Raw genomic sequence first — 20,125 nt, forward strand, 5'->3', positions numbered from 1 at the left:
AGAAACAAATGTGGAAATGTCTGGACATTCGTCATATACGAATAGGAGGTTATTTTAAAGGAGAGTATTTTCAGAAAGGCTACATTGAATTTAATGCAGAGAGTTTTCATTTAATGCAGCTTCAGAGACTTCAGCGACAGTGTGTGTCAGTTTTCAGCAATACTGCCTAATAAATAGTTGGTTGCCTTTTTTTTTCTCTTATTTTGTGAAGGAAACAAATATGATGTGACCATAGGTTTACATGGACCTATAGGCTGGCCAAAAAGTAATAAAAATAATTTGTTCCAAGTGTTTTTGTTGTTATGTTTCACTTTTTCCCTCTTTTTTTGTGATTTCGCACCACAGGCGTCCTCCTTCAGTCTGTTTGGATCAATGCTTTCAGAAAAAAAAGAATAACATCTAAAAATGTGGGGGAAAAATATGTATATAATAATGTATTTTTATAGTAATTATATGTATTAAATTACACTTGATGATTACAAAGGGGGTCACATATGAAGTCAGACCTTTAAGATTTTGCTCAGGAGGAGGACGGTTTTTCCTTATTTTTTAAATATTTAACATGTTACTGAATACATATATTGCTGTTTTTAATTCTTATTTTATATTCCAAACTTTACATGAACTGATGAAGACATTTTCAAATGAGGTGATGAATCTTGCTTTATAAGAAATGATCTCCCTCATAAATCATGTCCATGAAAAACACCTGAACTTAGATTTTGGTGGGTTTGTTATCGGTAAACTTACCCTAAAAGTTGAAAACATTAGTTAGAAAATGTCAAAAGTAATCGAAAAGTAATAAAATGTGATAAGTTACATTACTAGTAATTGAAATAGTTACATCATTTGTTACGTTTTTCTTATTTATTTATTAACCATTATTTTACCTCGAAAGACCATTGAGTAGAAATCCTAATTTACAATGGTGTTGAGAAACATTAACAGCAATACAACAACACACACAACAATATTGGGTAAAAGACAAGAAAGAAAGAAAAGAAAATATTAGGATCAAATAAAATATGAATAAATACAGTTAAGATATGGTGAAGTTAAAAAAAATATTTACAATCAAATAAAACAAGCTCTGAGAAAAGGCTTTTGAACAGCCTTATCCCAGAGCCAACATTTTAAATAAGGTAGTAATCTGTAACCTATTACATTTTGAAAGTACCTTTCCCAACTCTGTGTATAGATTATAATAGATATGTATAGTATAATAATACAGATTTGTAATTTCAATTTGGTAATAGTGGTGGGAACTATCGCGAGACTTAACGTTAACATTAACCAAAACTTAACCCACGTGAGATTTCGTCCCTCAGTCCCCTGTAGTTCACTTTCTGTCTAGTTTGAGGAAACACGGAAATAACGCGCGTGTGTGATTTGTTCGTGTGGTTGAAGAGCAGCAGTGTGAAGGACAGACAGGAGACAAGTCAGACAGGAGCTGTGTGTGTTTCCTCAGGATTTATCATCCTTTCTATCTCTGTGTGTCACCGTCGGCATTTCTAAACCTCAACAACAGGACAATAAAACACTGAATTTTAAAGAAATGGACCCACATGTTGATCCTCAGCAAGCAGGTTGGTGACCTTAATAACTTTAATAAATGTAGTGTGAACATTTTAAACAGCTTCCAACTAAATAACCCTTAATTGCTATTTGGATAAATAAATGATCAGTTTAATTAAATATTATATCCTGTTATTATCTAGTTTTCTGTTCCCTTATCTTTACTCATTTCCCTTTTTTGTGTGCATACCAGATGACAGCACTCCAGCCGAAACAACAGATCCTCCCCGGAGAATGACTAGACAGCAGACTCTCACATTAATATCAATGGCATCTGTCAACTTTAGCTCAATGATCTGTTACTCAATATTAGGCCCATTTTTCCCATATGAGGTAGTTAAAAGAAGCCTCCCTTTAAAGCACACACATGCCATGTCAGGTACAAGGGGGGTTTAATATTTTTTGACTAATGGTTTTAACTTTATTAAAGAACTGCATTAGTTTTATCTTACAAGTGAAATTAAATGTTTAATGTTTTCCTGCTCTGGCCTTATTTGGTCTGGTATTGGCACATGTGGCCGCTGTAGCTGCCGTTCACCTAGTTTTAATGGTTGTTAAATAAGTGACCAATATTATAGCTTAGTCATTGGCTACATTTGGATAAAAATCCTTTGATCAGTGTTTATGATTTTGTTTGGGTAATAAAGTTATAAATGTTGGTATACCATCAGTAATCCATCCAATATGTTGTAAAATAAATGTATGGAAGGTATTGTGGTCCAATTTTTTACAACCTGGAAACTCAAAAGTTGTTCTAACTTATAAGTGAACTATAAAGCACAAGTTAATGAGTATGTGAAGCTGTAGGTAGCTTCAAACAGATGCTTTGTGTTAGACTGAAGAATAGTGTCACAGAGAGGAAAGGGAAAGCAGGGTCAAAGCCGATCATCCGGCCATCACCAATTCCTTGTCTTGTCAATGAAATGGATAATAATCATGTGATATACATCAGAAGGCCTCCTTTAAGGCCAATAAATGACTGACTCTGTCTTTCTCATCAGGCTCACAGGTCTCAAGAAAGATCAGCTGGTGTCATCTGTAATAACTGTACAGCAGAGACACAATGGAGTGACAAATAGTTACATATCAATCATTTGAGGCATTAATTTAATGGAAAGGTTGAGAACATTTGACTTTGCTTTTGTTAATCCTACTCTAAGATAAATGTTTCTTCTCATACCTATAAATTAATGAATATTTTCTACACAGGCAGAAAAGAAAGGAGCCAGTCAGACTGTAATTGGTCTTATATTTGGCTGCTACGCTCTCTGCAATGTGATTGGTTCAATGGTATTCGGAAGATATGTAAGTATATGTCATTATTTTTAATCTGTTAATGTGCTGTGAAATGTGAGTTGTTGCGTGGATGTAAGTGACTCTCACTCTCTCTCTCATCAGATTGTCCAAATTGGTGCAAAGTTCATGCTTGTTACAGGGCTTTTTGTGTCTTCAGGCTGCACCATTCTGTTTGGGTAAGTGTTGATCCTGTGTGCTGTGTGAATAATGATGCATATAACATACAGTAACTAGTATAATACAGTAAGTTTTAGAACGTTTTTGAAAGCAGAGTATTTTGCATAACACTGAATTAGGAGTTACAGAAGAAATTTGCACTGAAAGATCTGATTCTCACTTAACATCATTTGTAATGTTTGTCAGTGTTTGCAGCGCTTGCATATTTAGGCCACTCAGCTTCAAACATTTCATGTAAAAATGTGGTCTAAAAATATTTATTCTTAGTTATTGTATTTCATCACCTTATATTTCCCACTGCTCCTTGCTATTTGAGACTGAGCTAACAGCCTGTATCATCTCAGTCTTTCTATATTTATTCCTGTTTGTCACTGAATGAATGTTTTCTTATTATTTTCTTGCAGATTACTTGATCGAGTTCCTGCAGGATCTGCCTTCATTACTCTGTGCTTTGTAGTAAGGTCTATCGATGCTCTGGGCTTTGCTGCTGCGATGACCTCCTCTTATACGTTGACAGCTAAAATATTCCCAAACAATGTGGCAACTGTTTTGGTGAGTGCAGACAACCCTTGTGTGACTGGCATGTTGTTTAGACTTCAGAATCACGAGCAAAAAGAAAAAAACATTATAGTTTGAGTTGTTTTGTATGTCGTATTTCCCCCCATTGCCATGGAAAATACTACTTAAATACAGTGTGGTGTAATAAAGCTGATTAGCTGCTCATGCTCATATGCACTGTGTTTTGTAAATGCATATTTTAATGTGCTTAATTTCTCTCTCTTTAGGGTAGTTTGGAGATTTTCGCAGGACTTGGTCTTATCATGGGACCACCCGTCGGAGGGTGGGTCTACCAGTCATTTGGATATGAAGTCCCTTTTATGCTTCTTGGATGTTTCCTATTGATTATGGTTCCTTTCAACATTTACATCTTGCCATCCATCGGTAGCAGTTTGAACATTTCCCCCAAGTTTTCTGATCAAGTATTTATTTTTCTCTTAAATTTTAACTGTGAACTGTATTTTGGCCCTCTCTCGACACAGATGCAGACCCCTCAAAGGACTCATTCTTTCGGCTTCTCACTCATGTGAAAATAGTGCTGATCTGCTATGTGATATTCACCTTGAGTGCAGGTCTGGGTTTCTTAGATGCCACGTTGTCCCTGTACGCCATTGAGACGGTAATATCTTCTGTTCTGAAAAAAGTCAAATTACTGTAGCTAGAACGTTTTTTCATGCACAGTGTGAATGATAAAGAAATACAGTATTTTTTCTCTCTCTCTATTTTAACTAGTTTGGTCTCTCAACTAGCTACGTCGGGCTCATCATGCTTGGTTTATCGTTACCTTATTGCCTAGCTTCACCACTAATAGGGTGTGTCACTGATAAATATCCTGTGAGTATTAAAGCAACCAATATTATTTCTTTCACATCTGTACATCTGTCACATTAAACAAAATCCTCTCTTTGTTGGTGTTTATCAGGCCACCAGAGGTTGGTTCATTGTGATAGGAGGCACCGCCACAGCAGTTGGTTTCTTTTTGCTCGGTCCCATCCCGATTCTTCACATCCCAAGGTGAGCATGAGTTGAATGTAAAAAGTAACTAAGACTCTCTACTTTGAGGGAACAGTTTGCCATTACAAAATACTCTTATTTGCTTTCCTTTGATTCCACCCTGTTTAACGTGGAGCTACAGCCAGCAGCCCATTAGCTTAGCTTAGCATAGAGACTGGAAACAGAAAACAACTAGCCTGGCTTTATATCCAAAGGTAACAAAATCTGCCTATCAGGGCCTGTAAAAATCTGTATAACAACTGAAATGTAAAAATGACAAGATTGTGAGGTTTCATAAGGTGTTAAGTTCGGGGCTATTTCTTGGCCGGGTGCAGTGACTTGTTGTCAACCAGCTTTATGTTGCGTTCACGTACTAGTTTGTCAGACAGTAATTACAAGCAACCAAGTCAGACTACTTCTGCTTTCACCACCGGCAATATTCAATAGGTCAGTTGTTGTCTCACTGATTACAAAAACAACATATTTCCTAATGGTATTAACTTGTATTGGTGTGCGTGTGTGCCTTTTTTTACATGTGTAGTCAGCTGTGGTTGCTGGTCGTCATGCTTGGTGTAATTGGGTTTTCTCTGGGCATGACAGCAATCCCCACGTTTCCTGAGATCATCACATGTGCATAGTGAGTGGCTTCACATGTTGTGTTCCCATATATTCATGACCTGCAGTTTTTTTTAAAAGAAAAAAAAAATGTAACCCAAGGCGCAACACATACTCTACATTCTTCTCTTTTGTTCTTTGTAGTGATCATGGATTTGAAGAGGGATTAAGCACTCTTGGGATGGTGTCTGGGCTATCTGAGGCAGTTTGGTTCATGGGGTAAGTCGTACTGGCTTTGACCAACTTTCAAAAGCTGTACAAGGGAAGCAGTATAGTAATCTAATAGAGCATATGTGTGAAATGTTACCAAAAATTGTCTGGCTGGTTGGTACTGAGTTCCTGCCTTTTGATCTTTAATGTTGGGATTTTGTTTCTTAAGTGAAAATTTGTTGTTTTTTTAAGGATGTTTTATGGCCCAGTTGTGGGTGGCCTTATAACACAACATCTAAGCTTTAAGTGGGCAGCTGCCATTCAGGGAGGCTTGGTGCTTTTGGCTGTAAGTATCAGTTGTTAAAGTGGTCCATGTGAGGAAAAGGACACATGAAGCATACTTACTTGTGCAGCATATCAGCTTCGTATTATCTTCTTGTGATTCCATTTCAGAGTTAATGACCATGTCATCATGAATACTCATGCACTGAACTGTATGTTTGACACAGAAGGCTGATTTTCAGGCCTGTATCAAGCATCCAGTGTGGCAGACACAGCATGATAAGTGAATGTTGTCGCTTCACTTGCATGGCATTCATAGATTCATAGAGAAAGAAGCGTATAATTCATGTTTCTTGGCATTTACACACTCAGTGACCGCTCTCCTGTCATCCTCTCCTCAGGCTTTTTGCTTGGCTGTGTATTTTCTTTGTCAACGACCACAGCCACAAAGGTAATTAACCTTAAATTACAATAATCAGATTTTTGCTGTACGTTTAGATGTCTTATATACTGCATAAATAGTCGAAGGATATCTAGACTTTATATATACTGTGTGGCCAGTGGCGGCTGGTGAAAAATATTCTACGTGGGGCTGTGCTTTATGAACTCAATATAGCTCCTTTATTTCCTGTTTTACATTATTGGACAAACTGATTAATCCAGGTGTTTTTGACCTCACTAGTGACAACAACAATGGTCAGACACACCTGGATTAATCAGTTTGTCCAATAATGTAAGATAGGAAAATAATGGAGCTAAATAGCATATTGCACAAACACAAGTTTAGAACCAAATTGGAAACAAATAACTTATTAGGTTTACACATTTTTACACACAAAGCTGTTGACTGTTACAGCAGTGCCCCCTTGTGGCAGAGACATCACATCACAGCAGCAATGTCACCAGAAATCCCACTCTCTCACCCGCGGCCGCAAACTTGCCTTGGGCCGATATCTTTATCGCCCTTAAAGCATCAAAATCGACAACGCTGATTGGATTAATTCCTGTTGCTATGTGCGAATCTCCTGTCAGTAATTGGTTGGGTGCTGCACTGACTTTTCTGATTTTTCTGTCGCCCCAGCCACTCAGCAGGGACCTTTTTTTTTTTTGAAAATTATGATTTATATTTTATATATGATATGTTGTTGCGAATTTAAACACACAATTTACTTAAATAAGATTCAAATTTACATTTTTTCATTTATTTTTAAAATAAAAATGAAAAACACTAGGGGGGGCGCCCTATCGCCCTCTATTGGCCAGCCGCCACTGTGTGTAGCTAATGGAAGGATATTTGTGCAGTTTCCAAGAATATGCCGGGTTTAACACTTTGTTTTTTGTCCAAATTTAAGTGTTCGAGAAGATCGGAATAGAGAAACTGATGAAAGAACCCCGCTCCTGAATGAATGAAACCCTTAGCCATACGAATAAAGGACGCCATACTGAACATAAGCTACCTGGGTGGTGCATTAGGTTAGGGATAGTTTTTTATTATTATTGATTGCTTTGTAACCATTCTAAATTATATTATATATATATATATGCATATATATTATGTATGGCAGGGATTGTAGTGATTTTTACATGAGACATTTTGTTGCTAACTTTCATGGAAAAGTATTGTAAATGTTTTAAATAAGTGTCAGCTGTTTTTTTAGTAGTCACTGCTACATCGCCTTAAAACAGAGTCATGTAACTCTAACTTGACTTTCAGGTGGTACATTATAATATTTAAATCAGATTATCATTACATACTACGCAGTATATTACAAGGTACAAGGTATTTTTATCTGTGGATGAATGTAGTTAATGTAGTCAGTCAGTCACTGGAAATCACAGGAAATATGCCTTTTCTTCTTAAGTGCAGCTGCATTAATGTATACATCACATGAACTTCACGATGAAATGACACATGCTGACCACATTAGTAACATGAAGGAAGCAACCGTTTTATATTATTTTTAGAGTGATGCATTAACAGGTCATAATAAATGTCACCTTATATATGGGATAATTTAATATAATAATAATATATGAATCATGTCACTTTTATCTGCAGCTAGGGATGACTGAAATGTTTAAAGACAAGAAATCTGAACTTTTTTACTGATTTGAATAAAAATGATAACTATGTAAAATCATTCAAATGCATGTTTGTTTACTCCATTCATACCATCTGTATGCAAAGCTGACATCATGTACTGCAGTGTGGTTATAATTTTATTTTGAAGAATTACCCGGTCATCTACTGAAACATTAAAGTAAAACGAATTCCAAGCCTGTCACAGAAAATGTTTTATTATAAGCCACCTTATATGTAGGAACATTTAAAAAAAAAAAACACGCTGCAAGAAACAAAAACAAATGCATAAACGTCAAACGCGCTGCAAATAAGGAAATGACGAAAAGCCAGAAACGATGCAAATCAAGAAAACACCTGCATTAAGAGAAACGCTGCATAAAATGGATTTTGTGGACTGCTGCTTGGAAGCGAATAGTTTCGGATCTGGGCAGCGCCATCTTGAAAATTTCCGGTGCATGCCGGGTAAAAAAAACACAGATTCTACTTATATGGGCATTAGGAGGAGCAAGAGGCGCCCTCCTGAACCTGTGAACCAATCAACCTGTCAATCACGACGTAGCCACGCCCTAATGCATACCCTGCTTTATCGTCAAATATAAAATCAGGGAGGCCAACATTTCACAAATGAACATCATACTTCATTGAATAAGGCTTTAAACTAGCTATGGAGACCATAAACACATTTTGAAAACGTTTACTGAGGTTATAAATCAAGTGAGAAGTTTGTGAATTCTCCATTGACTTGTATAGAGACGGAAGTCCTTTTGACACCAAAATGGTCGCCCCCTTGTGGCCTTTTGATAGAATGCAGTTTTAAGTTACTTCCGCATTGGCATCATTTCAGAGGACCGGAACTCCCCGCCTGGAGGAAGAGCCCTGCATGGAGGGAAAGCGCTTCATAAACCAGTCACTACAACGGAGGGGCCCAAACCTACAGGAGGCGCTCTAGGTTGTCTCGACTCAACGGGAGGCAGGTAGGCTACAAGGGAGAGAGTGAGACGACTGAGGCTCAGTGCCATACCCCTGTCCTATACCTTTGTTTCACTTAATTCAGAACTTTTTAATATATAATAATGCTTTAACAGTATTACCAAATCTATTGATGTGAGAATGTAATCTGACTGATAAAACATGTAGTAATAAGTTTATTGGTAATGTTCTGAAATCCAGATTTCAGTTTCATGATTATTGCAGAGGGTTTAGGGTTAGGGTTAGGAAAACCAGCAGAGGGTGCCCACTGCATTGTACACATGCACACAGTGCAGCAGTAACAGCAGCAGCACCAGCGTCAGTGTCAGTGGTGGTGGAACGACGAGTAGTGGCATTGCAGGTGGCACGGTGGTGAGGCAAGAGTTCCCCCCAGGGAAAGGAGCACATCACAGTACTATTATTGTGCACTCCAAAAGTGCCTCACCCCTGGCCTCCCAGTCATCTTACAGTCTGCTGAGTGCTGTTGATAACAGCCGAGACAGAACAGTGTATGTTAACTCTGCTTTTTCTGAAGATGAGACTTTGAATCAGCAGTGTCACCTCGAAAAATCAGTACGCCAGCTGACTCTCGGTGATGTCAGTTTGACAGTTAAACGCCCTCCGCCTTACCAATGGGACCCCTCCACCAAAGAGGAGATCTGGCTCACACCAGAGCAAACCATATTAGCTCCCCCACCAGGACCTCATAAACCACCTCCTCTCATAATTAGTCAAGCCCAGCACTTGGACATGACTCGGCTACCCTTTGTCCTCACGACTAAACCTCCATCCAGCCCAAGCCCAAGCACTCTTACTTTCCCATCAGGTTACCAGATATCTCTCTCGCCTTTTCCTCCAGGTGTGGGTCACAGTGGATCCCAACTTCAGACGTTACAGAACCCTCCACCACAGTGCTCTCCAAACGAAGTGGTTGGTCCAGTCCCTTTTGCTCAGCAGGACCCCAATTTGGTTCTGCCACCAGGCTACCCCCCAAATCTTGCTAACCTGGCTTGCTGCCCTCTCCCTCCGATGTATCCAGGAGCCAGTTCATGTGCAGGACTTCAGCTGCACCCTGTAAACCTGCACCCCTGGAACCCTTACCCCTGCCCACCTCCCATGCAAGACCCTCCAGCACCTCCCCTTCCTACTAAGACTCATCAAATTTTAGAGAAGCCAATTCTCTCCCCACCCCCTCCAACTGGACCACCTCCGCCACCGCCTCTGCCTCCTCGTCCTCCACCTACCGAGCTACCACCTTCCAAAAGTGCCACAGAGGATCTTGCAGAGTCTGCCAACAACTTGGCAGAGCCATCATCTTTAAATGAAAGCCCTGTGCCACAGGAGTCAGTTCGCTTCAACAAGAAGAGCCGCAAAAGACTGGACAGCAGAGCTGAGGAGGCCAACTTGCCCACTGTCGCTGAGGGCAAATCCAGAAAGGAAGGCCCTGCACTCTCTGACTTCAACACGCTCATTTCCAGCCCAAGGCTTGGCAGCAGAGAGAAGAAGAAGCCCAAGGGGCCGAGAGAGCAGCTCAACAAAACCAAGAAGATGAGCCGGACAACAAATGAGTTTCAGGATAGTTCAGAGAGTGAGCCGGAGCTGTTTGTTAGCGGACCTATAGGCTGGCCAAAAAGTAATAAAAATAATTTGTTCCAAGTGTTTTTGTTGTTGTGTTTCACTTTTTCCCTCTTTTTTTGTGTGATTTCACACCACAGGCGTCCTCCTTCAGTCTGTTTGGATCAATGCTTTCAGAAAAAAAAGAATAACATCTAAAAATGTGGGGGAGAAATATGTATATAATTACATGTATTCTTATAGTAATTATATCTGTTAAATTACAGTTACTTGTGAAAATGTTGATGATTACAAAGGGAGTCACATCTGAAGTCAGGGCTTTAAGATTTTGCTCAGGAGGAGGAGGAGGGTTTTTCCTTATTTTTTAAATATTTAACATGTTACTGAATACATATATTGCTGTTTTTAATTCTTATTTTATATTCCAAACTCTACATGAACTAATGAATGAATGAACATAAATCATGACACCTGAACATAGATTTTGGTGGGTTTGATTTAAAAAAAAAAAAAAAAAAAATTTTAAGCTTTATTTATCCAGGGGAAATTCACTGAGAGCAGTGCTCTCTTTTGCAGGAATGCCCTGTCCACATCCACACAGTCACACACATTAACACCTGGAAGCTGCCCAGTACTACCACAGTCTGATCTGGCGGCCACTGAGCAGCTCCACTGGAGCAGGTGGGTTAAGAGGGCCTTGCTCAAGGGCATCTCAGTGGTGGTAATGAGGGAGGTAATGATATTGGTACACTTACCCTAACAGTTGAAAACATTAGTTAGAAAATTTGAAAAATAATCAAATGTGATAAGTTACATTTCTTTGATTAAGTAATTATTTATTTATTAACCTTTATTTGACCTCGAAAGACCATTGAGGTGAAATCCTAATTTACAATGGTGTTGAGAAACATCAACAGCAACACAACAACACACAAAACAACATTGGGTAAAATAAAAGAAACGAAACAGAAAGAAATAAAAGAAAATATTAGGTTAAAATAAAATAATGAATAAATACAGCTAACAGTTAAGGTATGGTGAAGTTAAAAAAAATATTTAGAATCAAATAAAACAAGCTCTGAGAAAAGGCTTTTGAACAGCCTTATCCCAGAGCCAACATTTTAAATAAGGTAGTAATCTGTAACCTATTACATTTCGAAAGTAACCTTCCCAACTCTGTGTATAGATTATAATAGATATTTATAGTTTAATAATACAGATTTGTAATTTCAATTTGGTAATAGTGGTTCGAACTATCGCGTGACTTAACGTTAACATTAACCAAAACTTAACCCACGTGAGATTTCGTCCCTCAGTCCCCTGTAGTTCACTTTCTGTCTAGTTTGAGGAAACACGGAAATAACGCGCGTGTGTGATTTGTTCGTGTGGTTGAAGAGCAGCAGTGTGAAGGAAAGACAGGAGACAAGTCAGACAGGAGCTGTGTGTGTTTCCTCAGGATTTATCCTCCTTTCTATCTCTGTGTGTCACCGTCGGCATTTCTAAACCTCAACAACAGGACAATAAAACACTGAATTTTAAAGAAATGGACCCACATGTTGATCCTCAGCAAGCAGGTTGGTGACCTTAATAACTTTAATAAATGTAGTGTGAAAATGTTAAACAGCTTCCAACTAAATAACCCTTAATTGCTATTTGGATAAATAAATGATCAGTTTAATTAAATATTATATCCTGTTATTATCTAGTTTTCTGTTCCCTTATCTTTACTCATTTCCCTTTTTTTGTGTGCATACCAGATGACAGCACTCCAGCCGAAACAATAGATCCTCCCCGGAGAATGACTAGACAACAGACTCTCACATTAATATCAATGGCATCTGTCAACTTTAGCTCAATGATCTGTTACTCAATATTAGGCCCATTTTTCCCTAATGAGGTAAGTTAAAAGAAGCCTCCCTTTAAAGCACACACATGCCATGTCAGGTACAAGAGGAATTTAATATTTTTTGACTAATGGTTTTAACTTTATTAAAGAACAGCATTAGTTTTATCTTACAAGTGAAATTAAATGTTTAATGTTTTGCTGCTCTGGCCTTATTTGGTCTGGTATATGACCACAACGCTGCATAATGCTCCACTTTACATACCTCTATGAAAATGACATTTCTCCAATGTATTGACTCTTTCTTTCTTGTTCCACTGTTGCACAATGTTACCGTCTTTTTTAACAATTGGCCAGGGACTACAACTAGTCTAACTCTCAGGCTCATTCATAGGGTTTCTCTGTTCTTTTGAATATTAAATAAGCAAATAATCCAAGCTTAACTAAAATCATTCTCACATGTGGCCGCTGTAGCTGCCGTTCACCTAGTTTTAATGGTTGTTAAATAAGTGACCAATATTATAGCTTAGTCATTGGTTACATTTGGATAAAAATAATTTGATCAGTGTTTATCATTTTGTTTGGCTAATAAAGTTATAAATGTTGGTATACCATCAGTAATCCATCCAATATTAAAAAATAATAAATATTAAAAGTGAATTATAAAGCTTTACTGACAACCTTTAAACCTTTTAAAAGGGTTATTAGACAGCAGTGCCAGGTTTGGATACTCGTTCTCTGCTCTCATACTATTTCTTTTTTTTAAACATGCTGTTGTTCTGTAATTTATAGAATGATTTTATTTGTGCCAAAATGTTGAGATATAAATACTGTTCATCTTGACTTTGTACATCACTTGTGTTCATCTGTTACTTATTAAATTCAGTTTTTCCAAATTATTTTACATAGTTCATATATTTTATAGCAGGCATTATTAACTGGCTTTTGTATATTATAGTCTTGTTTAATGAGGGCAGCAGAAGCAAAGTAAATGTATAAGTAAATGTATAAGTGCAACAGTGAAGTGTTAATTTAAAAAAAAAAAACCCAGTAGAATATAATAGACAGACAATATTTGTCTTGTATTCATAAAGTATTGAGAGAGGTCTTACTTCCAGTGCTGTTATTTTGCACATGACTTGAATCCTATTGTTTTATTTGAATAATAGAAAATATCAAGTAATTCACATACATCCACTTGTGCATTAAAATATACTTTAATAAGGAGAGATTCATTGGAAGTATATAATAATATTAATGTTAGTGACAGAAACAGTTTTGTTGATTAGACTCTATCGGTGTGAAGAGTCCTCGTAAAGTTTAAACCCTTATCAAGATAGGAGATAAGCATGACCCCACTCCCTCCCAACAGCTCAGCAGGACTTTCGGATGAATCAACCTGGATAGTATCAAAGTCATGGTGGTGATGAAGAGGAGGTTGCGCAATAGTAGAATAACAGAATTTAAGTAATATTCAAAGGACAGCATCTAGGTACTGGATTGGCGCGAGGAAAGCAGGCAGAAAGATCAATGGTCAGGTGTGATGGTGTCAGAATTGTGAATGAAGGGATTTTTAACAGTGTGGGAAAGCAGAAGTGATGGAGAGAAATCAAACAGGAGACTTTCACCCATAGTGAAAAATGGGCAAGTTACTTCTTGAACTTTAGCCAAAGCTTCATTCAGTGATAGACAGTCACAGGATTTAAGATCTACTGCAGACTACACCCCTATATGAAGTGCAGTGGTTGACTTATTGGCCTCATTTCATCTGACTATGTTTTTGTGATATCTAACAGCTAACAGACTGACAGATAAACAAACAAAGTATAACCTTGGGCAAAGCAGAAATATGGTGTGAGTTGTTTTTATGTACACTTTAAAACAATGATATGATTCAACAGCAGATACGTGCTATCAGGGTATTGAAAACTCCATTATTTTTTATCAAGGAGAAGTCTAATAATTGATAAGTTAATGAGTATGTGAAGCTGTAGGTAGCTACAAACAGATGCTTTGTGTTAAACTGAAGAATAGTGTCAGTGATGAGAGGAAAGGGAAAGCAGGGTCAAAGCCGATCATCCGGCCATCACCAATTCCTTTTAAATACTTAACAGTGTTGTCTTGTCAATGAAATGGACTAATAGTCATGTGATATACATCAGAAGGCCTCCTTTAAGGCCAATGAATGACTGACTCTGTCTTTCTCATCAGACTCACAGGTCTCAAGAAAGATCAGCTGGTGTCATCTGTAATAACTGTACAGCAGAGACACAATGGAGTGACAAATAGTTACATATCAATCATTTGAGGCATTAATTTAATGGAAAAGTTGAGAACATTTGACTTTGCCTTTGTTAATCCTACTCTAAGATAAATGTTTCTTCTCATACCTATAAATTAATTGCATGAATATTTTCTACCCAGGCAGAAAAGAAAGGAGCCAGTCAGACTGTAATTGGTCTTATATTTGGCTGCTACGCTGTCTGCAATTTGATTGGGTCACTGGTATTCGGAAAATATGTAAGTATATGTCATTATTTTTAATCTGTTAATGTGCTGTGAAATGTGAGTTGTTGCGTGGATGTAAGTGACTCTCACTCTCTCTCTCATCAGATTGTCCAAATTGGTGCAAAGTTCATGCTTGTTACAGGGCTTTTTGTGTCTTCAGGCTGCACCATTCTGTTTGGGTAAGTGTTGATCCTGTGTGACGTGTGAATAATGATGCATATAACATACAGTAACTAGTATAATACAGTACGTTTTAGTATTTTTCATAACACTGAATTAGGAGTTACAGCTGAAATTTGCACTGAAAGATCTGATTCTCACTTAACATCATTTGTAATGTTGTCAGTGTTTGCAGCGCTTGCATATTTAGGCCACTCAGCTTCAAACATTTCATGTAAAAATGTTTGATTGTTGTATTGTAAACATTGTATTCAAGGTCTTCATCACAGCAATATTCTGTACTTAAAAAAGACCAAAATCAACAATGAATTGATTTGGCTAACAGGTATTATGTGTGTAGCCAAACCTAGATATATATAGTATATACTGTATTATTCCTCAGTGCCTGAGGCCTCTGTCCTAAAAATATTAACGGGACATTTGTGAGGCACATTAGGGCTGGGCGATATGGACAAAATCAAATATGATATTTTTGACCTAATACCTCAATATCAATATTGCAACAATATTGTAGAGATGACTATTGGTGCTTTCACAAAATATTCACACAATGAGATATTTGTATCATCATCAGTAATGAGGATATAATCAAGTGGGTAAAGGCAAGTAAAAGACCAGCTAGAACAGTCTGGTAAGCTCAGAAAATTAATGACTTTTCTGCAGCCTTTAAAGCCTGGAAAAGACAACACTTATGCCATATCATGATACTACGAAATCCCAAATTCTAGGCAGTATTGATCTAATATCGATACTTTGCCCAGCACCATTCCACACACACTGTCCTGCTGCCATGAATACTCAAATGTTTATAAATCTGCAACTAAAAAGAGCCCCCAAAATAATCCCATTTTACTCAAGTTTGGGTGAAATTGTTTTAAAACTGTAGTGCCCCGATGTTTTAAGAAATTACAGAGCCTTTTTTTTCCTTTTTTTTTAAAGGAAATTATGTGTGACCCATTTTTAAAGATTTATGTCTCAAGTTGGAACAAATGGGCTTAGAGCTGAGAGTCACACACAGGGCAGAGAAGGTATAAAGTACTTAGAGAGGAACCAATGCATTGCTGGTAGAATAATAGAGAATAACACCAGCCTTCCTATAAGAAAATCATGAAAAAGTCCTTTATGTAATTTGCCAAATTGTATGACTGCGAAGTTACAAATTGAAAGAATCTACCAGTATTGGCAGTATAAATGGTTCTTTGTTAAATTTGTAGTTTTTCTACACTTCATCTGAATGTAGATAAATGCAGATTTGTGATTTCATCTGGTGTAAAAATGTTTATTCTTAGTTATTGTATTTCATCATCTTATATTTCCCACTGCTCCTTGCTATTTCAGACTGAGCTAACAGCCTGTATCATCTCAGTCTTTCTATGTTTATTCCTTTTTGTTTTCTTATTATTTTCTTGCAGATTACTTGATCGAGTTCCTGCAGGATCTGCCTTCATTACTCTGTGCTTTGTAGTAAGGTCTATCGATGCTCTGGGCTTTGCTGCTGCGATGACCTCCTCTTTTGCGTTGACAGCAAAAATATTCCCAAACAATGTGGCAACTGTTTTGGTGAGTGCAGACAACCCTTGTGTGACTGGCATGTTGTTTAGACTTCAGAATCACGAGCAAAAAGAAAAAAACATTATAGTTTGAGTTGTTTTGTATGTCGTATTTCCCCCCATTGCCATGGAAAATACTACTTAAATACAGTGTGGTGTAATAAAGCTGATTAGCTGCTCATGCTCATATGCACTGTGTTTTGTAAATGCATATTTTAATGTGCTTAATTTCTCTCTCTTTAGGGTAGTTTGGAGATTTTCACAGGACTTGGTCTTATCATGGGACCACCCGTCGGAGGGTGGTTCTACCAGTCATTTGGATATGAAGTCCCTTTTATGGTTCTTGGATGTTTCCTATTGATTATGGTTCCTTTCAACATTTACGTCTTGCCATCCATCGGTAGCAGTTTGAACATGTCCCCCAAGTTATTTGATCAAGTATTTATTTTTCTCTTAAATTTTAACCGTGAGCAGTATTTTGGCCCTCTCTCGACACAGATGCAGACCCCTCAAAGGACTCATTCTTTTGGCTTCTCACTCGTGTGAAAATAGTGCTGATCTGCTATGTGATATTCACCTTGAGTGCAGGTCTGGGTTTCATAGATGCCACGTTGTCCCTGTACGCCATTGAGACGGTAATATCTTCTGTTCTGAAAAAAGTCAAATTACTGTAGCTAGAACGTTTTTTAATGCACAGTGTGAATGATAAAGAAATACAGTATTTTTTCTCTCTCTCTATTTTAACTAGTTTGGTCTCTCAACTGGCTACGTCGGGCTCATCATGCTTGGTTTATCGTTACCTTATTGCCTAGCTTCACCACTAATAGGGTGTGTCACTGATAAATATCCTGTGAGTATTAAAGCAACCAAAATTATTGAATAGAGAGATATAATTCTTTCACATCTGTACATCTGTTACATTAAACAAAATCCTCTCTTTGTTGGTGTTTATCAGGCCACCAGAGGTTGGTTCATTGTGATAGGAGCCACCGCCACAGCAGTTGGTTTCTTTTTGCTCGGTCCCATTCCGATTCTTCACATCCCAAAGTGAGCATGAGTTGAATGTAAAAAGTAACTAAGACTCTCTACTTTGAGGGAACAGTTTGCCATTACAAAATACATGTAAAAATGATAAGATTGTGAGGTTTCATAAGATGTTAAGTTTGGGGCTATTTCTTGGCCGGGTGCAGTGACTTGTTGTCAACCAGCTTTATGTTGCGTTCACGTACTAGTTTGTCAGACAGTAATTACAAGCAACCAAGTCAGACTACTTCTGCTTTCACCACCGGCAATATTCAATAGGTCAGTTGTTGTCTCACTGTTTACAAAAACAACATATTTCCGAATGGTATTAACTTGTATTGGTGTGCGTGTGTCTTTTCTTTTTTTTTTTCTTTTTTTACATGTGTAGTCAGCTGTGGTTGCTGGTCGTCATGCTTGGTGTAATTGGGTTTTCTCTGGGCATGACAGCAATCCCCACGTTTCCTGAGATCATCACATGTGCATAGTGAGTGGCTTCACATGTTGTGTTCCCATATATTCATGACCTGCAGTTTTTAAAAAAAGGAAAAAAATGTAACCCAAGGCGCAACACATACTCTACATTCTTCTCTTTTGTTCTTTGTAGTGATCATGGATTTGAAGAGGGATTAAGCACTCTTGGGATGGTGTCTGGGCTATTTGGGGCAGTTTGGTCCATGGGGTAAGTCGTACTGGCTTTGACCAACTTTCAAAAGCTGTACAAGGGAAGCAGTATAGTAATCTAATAGAGCATATGTGTGAAATGTTACCAAAAATTGTCTGGCTGGTTGGTACTGAGTTCCTGCCTTCTGATCTTTAATGTTGGGATTTTGTTTCTTAAGTGAAAATTTGTTGTTTTTTTTGTTGGTTTTTTTAAGGATGTTTTATGGCCCAGTTGTGGGTGGCCTTATAACACAACATCTGAGCTTTAAGTGGGCAGCTGCCATTCAGGGAGGCTTGGCGCTTTTGGCTGTAAGTATCAGTTGTTAAAATGGTCCATGTGAGGAAAAGGACACATGAAGCATACTCACTTGTGCAGCATATCAGCTTCGTTTTATCTTCTTGTGATTCCATTTCAGAGTTAATGACCATGTCATCATGAATACTCATGCACTGAACTGTATGTTTGACACAGAAGGCTGATTTTCAGGCCTGTATCAAGCATCCAGTGTGGCAGACACAGCATGATAAGTGAATGTTGTCGCTTCACTTGCATGGCATTCATAGATTCATAGAGAAAGAAGCGTATAATTCATGTTTCTTGGCATTTACACACTCAGTGACCGCTCTCCTGTCATCCTCTCCTCAGGCTTTTTGCTTGGCTGTGTATTTTCTTTGTCAACGACCACAGCCACAAAGGTAATTAACCTTAAATTACAATAATCAGATTTTTTGCTGTATATTTAGATGTCTTATATACTGTATAAATAGTCGAAGGATATCTAGACTTTATATATACTGTGTAGCTCATGGAAGGATATTTGTGCAGTTTCCAAGAATATGCCGGGTTTAACACTTTGTTTTTTGTCCAAATTTAAGTGTTCGAGAAGATCGGAATAGAGAAACTGATGAAAGAACCCCGCTCCTGAATGAATGAAACCCTTAGCCATACGAATAAAGGACGCCATACTGAACATAAACTCAGCTACCTGCGTGGTGCATTAGGTTACACAAATAGTTTTTTATTATTATTGATTGCTTTGTAACCATTCTAAATTATATATATTATATACATATGCATATATACTATGTATGGCAGGGATTGTAACGATTGTTACATGAGACATTTTGTTGCTTTCATGGAATAGTATTGTAAATTGTTTTAAATAAGTGTCAGCTGTTTTTTTAGTAGTCACTGCTACATCGCCTTAAAACAGAGTCATGTAACTCTAACTTGACTTTCAGGTGGTACATTATAATATTTAAATCAGATTATCATTACATACTACGCAGTATATTACAAGGTACAAGGTATTTTTATCTGTGGATGAATGTAGTTAATGTAGTCAGTCAGTCACTGGAAATCACAGGAAATATGCCTTTTCTTCTTAAGTGCAGCTGCATTAATGTATACATCACATGAACTTCACGATGAAATGACACATGCTGACCACATTAGTAACATGAAGGAAGCAACCGTTTTATATTATTTTTAGATTGATGCATTAAACATGTCATAATAAATGTCACCTTATATATGGGATAATTTAATATAATAATAATATATGAATCATGTCACTTTTATCTGCAGCTAGGGATGACATGTTTAAAGACAAGAAATCTGAACTTTTTTACTGATTTGAATAAAAATGATAACTATGTAAAATCATTCAAATGCATGTTTGTTTACTCCATTCATACCATCTGTATGCAAAGCTGACATCATGTACTGTAATGTGGTTATCATTTTATGCGACAGACTAAATTTTGAAGAATTACCCGGTCATCTACTGAAACATTAAAGTAAAACGAATTCCAAGCCTGTCACAGAAAAAAATGTATTATAAGCCACCTTATATGTAGGAACATTTTGATAGTTAGATATGAAATCATGAATAATGCATGCATTAACATTAATTTATAGGTCACTTGCCACTTGACTGTATCAATACTTATAATAATATAAGTGTGAAATAGATTTGCAGCAATCAGATTATTTTGGGACCTGATTTGCATCATTTCACATGCTCACCAGATTTTCCCACACACACACAATCAAAATATATATATCTCATCGCATGTATGAGATGA

At 37.4% G+C, this 20,125-nt stretch overlaps 2 protein-coding genes across 5 annotated transcripts; both read left to right on the forward strand.

Moving 5' to 3' along the window:
- The first annotated feature begins 1,366 nt into the window (after positions 1-1,366).
- Positions 1,367-7,771, forward strand: LOC134001075 (MFS-type transporter SLC18B1-like). Of its 4 annotated transcripts, XM_062440624.1 has the most exons (14): positions 1,367-1,586; positions 1,769-1,908; positions 2,785-2,880; positions 2,974-3,047; positions 3,453-3,600; positions 3,834-3,990; positions 4,089-4,225; positions 4,339-4,440; positions 4,529-4,620; positions 5,141-5,236; positions 5,359-5,433; positions 5,617-5,710; positions 6,048-6,097; positions 6,999-7,771. In XM_062440624.1, exons 1-14 carry the CDS (start codon positions 1,556-1,558, stop codon positions 7,054-7,056), a joined length of 1,350 nt encoding a protein of 449 aa, XP_062296608.1. In that variant the 5' UTR covers positions 1,367-1,555; the 3' UTR covers positions 7,057-7,771. The 4 variants fall into 4 exon arrangements, with proteins under 4 accessions (XP_062296608.1, XP_062296609.1, XP_062296611.1 ...); XM_062440625.1 differs by lacking the exon at positions 1,367-1,586 and having other exon boundaries at positions 1,776-2,693; XM_062440627.1 differs by lacking the exon at positions 1,367-1,586 and having other exon boundaries at positions 1,776-1,954; positions 2,577-2,880.
- A 3,954-nt stretch (positions 7,772-11,725) lies between these two features.
- On the forward strand, positions 11,726-19,703 carry LOC134001088 (MFS-type transporter SLC18B1-like). Its single transcript, XM_062440642.1, has 14 exons — positions 11,726-11,847; positions 12,031-12,170; positions 14,541-14,636; positions 14,730-14,803; positions 16,217-16,364; positions 16,598-16,754; positions 16,853-16,989; positions 17,103-17,204; positions 17,310-17,401; positions 17,766-17,861; positions 17,982-18,056; positions 18,253-18,346; positions 18,684-18,733; positions 18,914-19,703. The coding sequence occupies exons 1-14, from the start codon at positions 11,817-11,819 to the stop codon at positions 18,969-18,971; spliced, it is 1,350 nt and encodes a 449-aa protein (XP_062296626.1). The 5' UTR covers positions 11,726-11,816; the 3' UTR covers positions 18,972-19,703.
- Positions 19,704-20,125: the final 422 nt, after the last annotated feature.

This window comes from Scomber scombrus, chromosome 19 (genome assembly GCF_963691925.1).
Source record: "Scomber scombrus chromosome 19, fScoSco1.1, whole genome shotgun sequence".
NCBI classification, from domain to species: Eukaryota; Metazoa; Chordata; class Actinopteri; order Scombriformes; family Scombridae; genus Scomber; species Scomber scombrus.

Bases quoted from the DNA above. Each gene is read 5' to 3' on its own strand.
- LOC134001088 (XM_062440642.1), top strand. From the start codon at position 11,817: ATGGACCCACATGTTGATCCTCAGCAAGCAG. The intron at 16,990-17,102 runs GTAATATCTTCT...TATTTTAACTAG, and splicing joins CCCTGTACGCCATTGAGACG to TTTGGTCTCTCAACTGGCTA. The intron at 18,347-18,683 runs GTAAGTATCAGT...TCCTCTCCTCAG, and splicing joins GAGGCTTGGCGCTTTTGGCT to GCTTTTTGCTTGGCTGTGTA.
- LOC134001075 (XM_062440624.1), top strand. From the start codon at position 1,556: ATGGACCCACATGTTGATCCTCAGCAAGCAG. The intron at 3,991-4,088 runs GTAGCAGTTTGA...CTCTCGACACAG, and splicing joins TTACATCTTGCCATCCATCG to ATGCAGACCCCTCAAAGGAC. The intron at 4,621-5,140 runs GTGAGCATGAGT...TTACATGTGTAG, and splicing joins CCGATTCTTCACATCCCAAG to TCAGCTGTGGTTGCTGGTCG.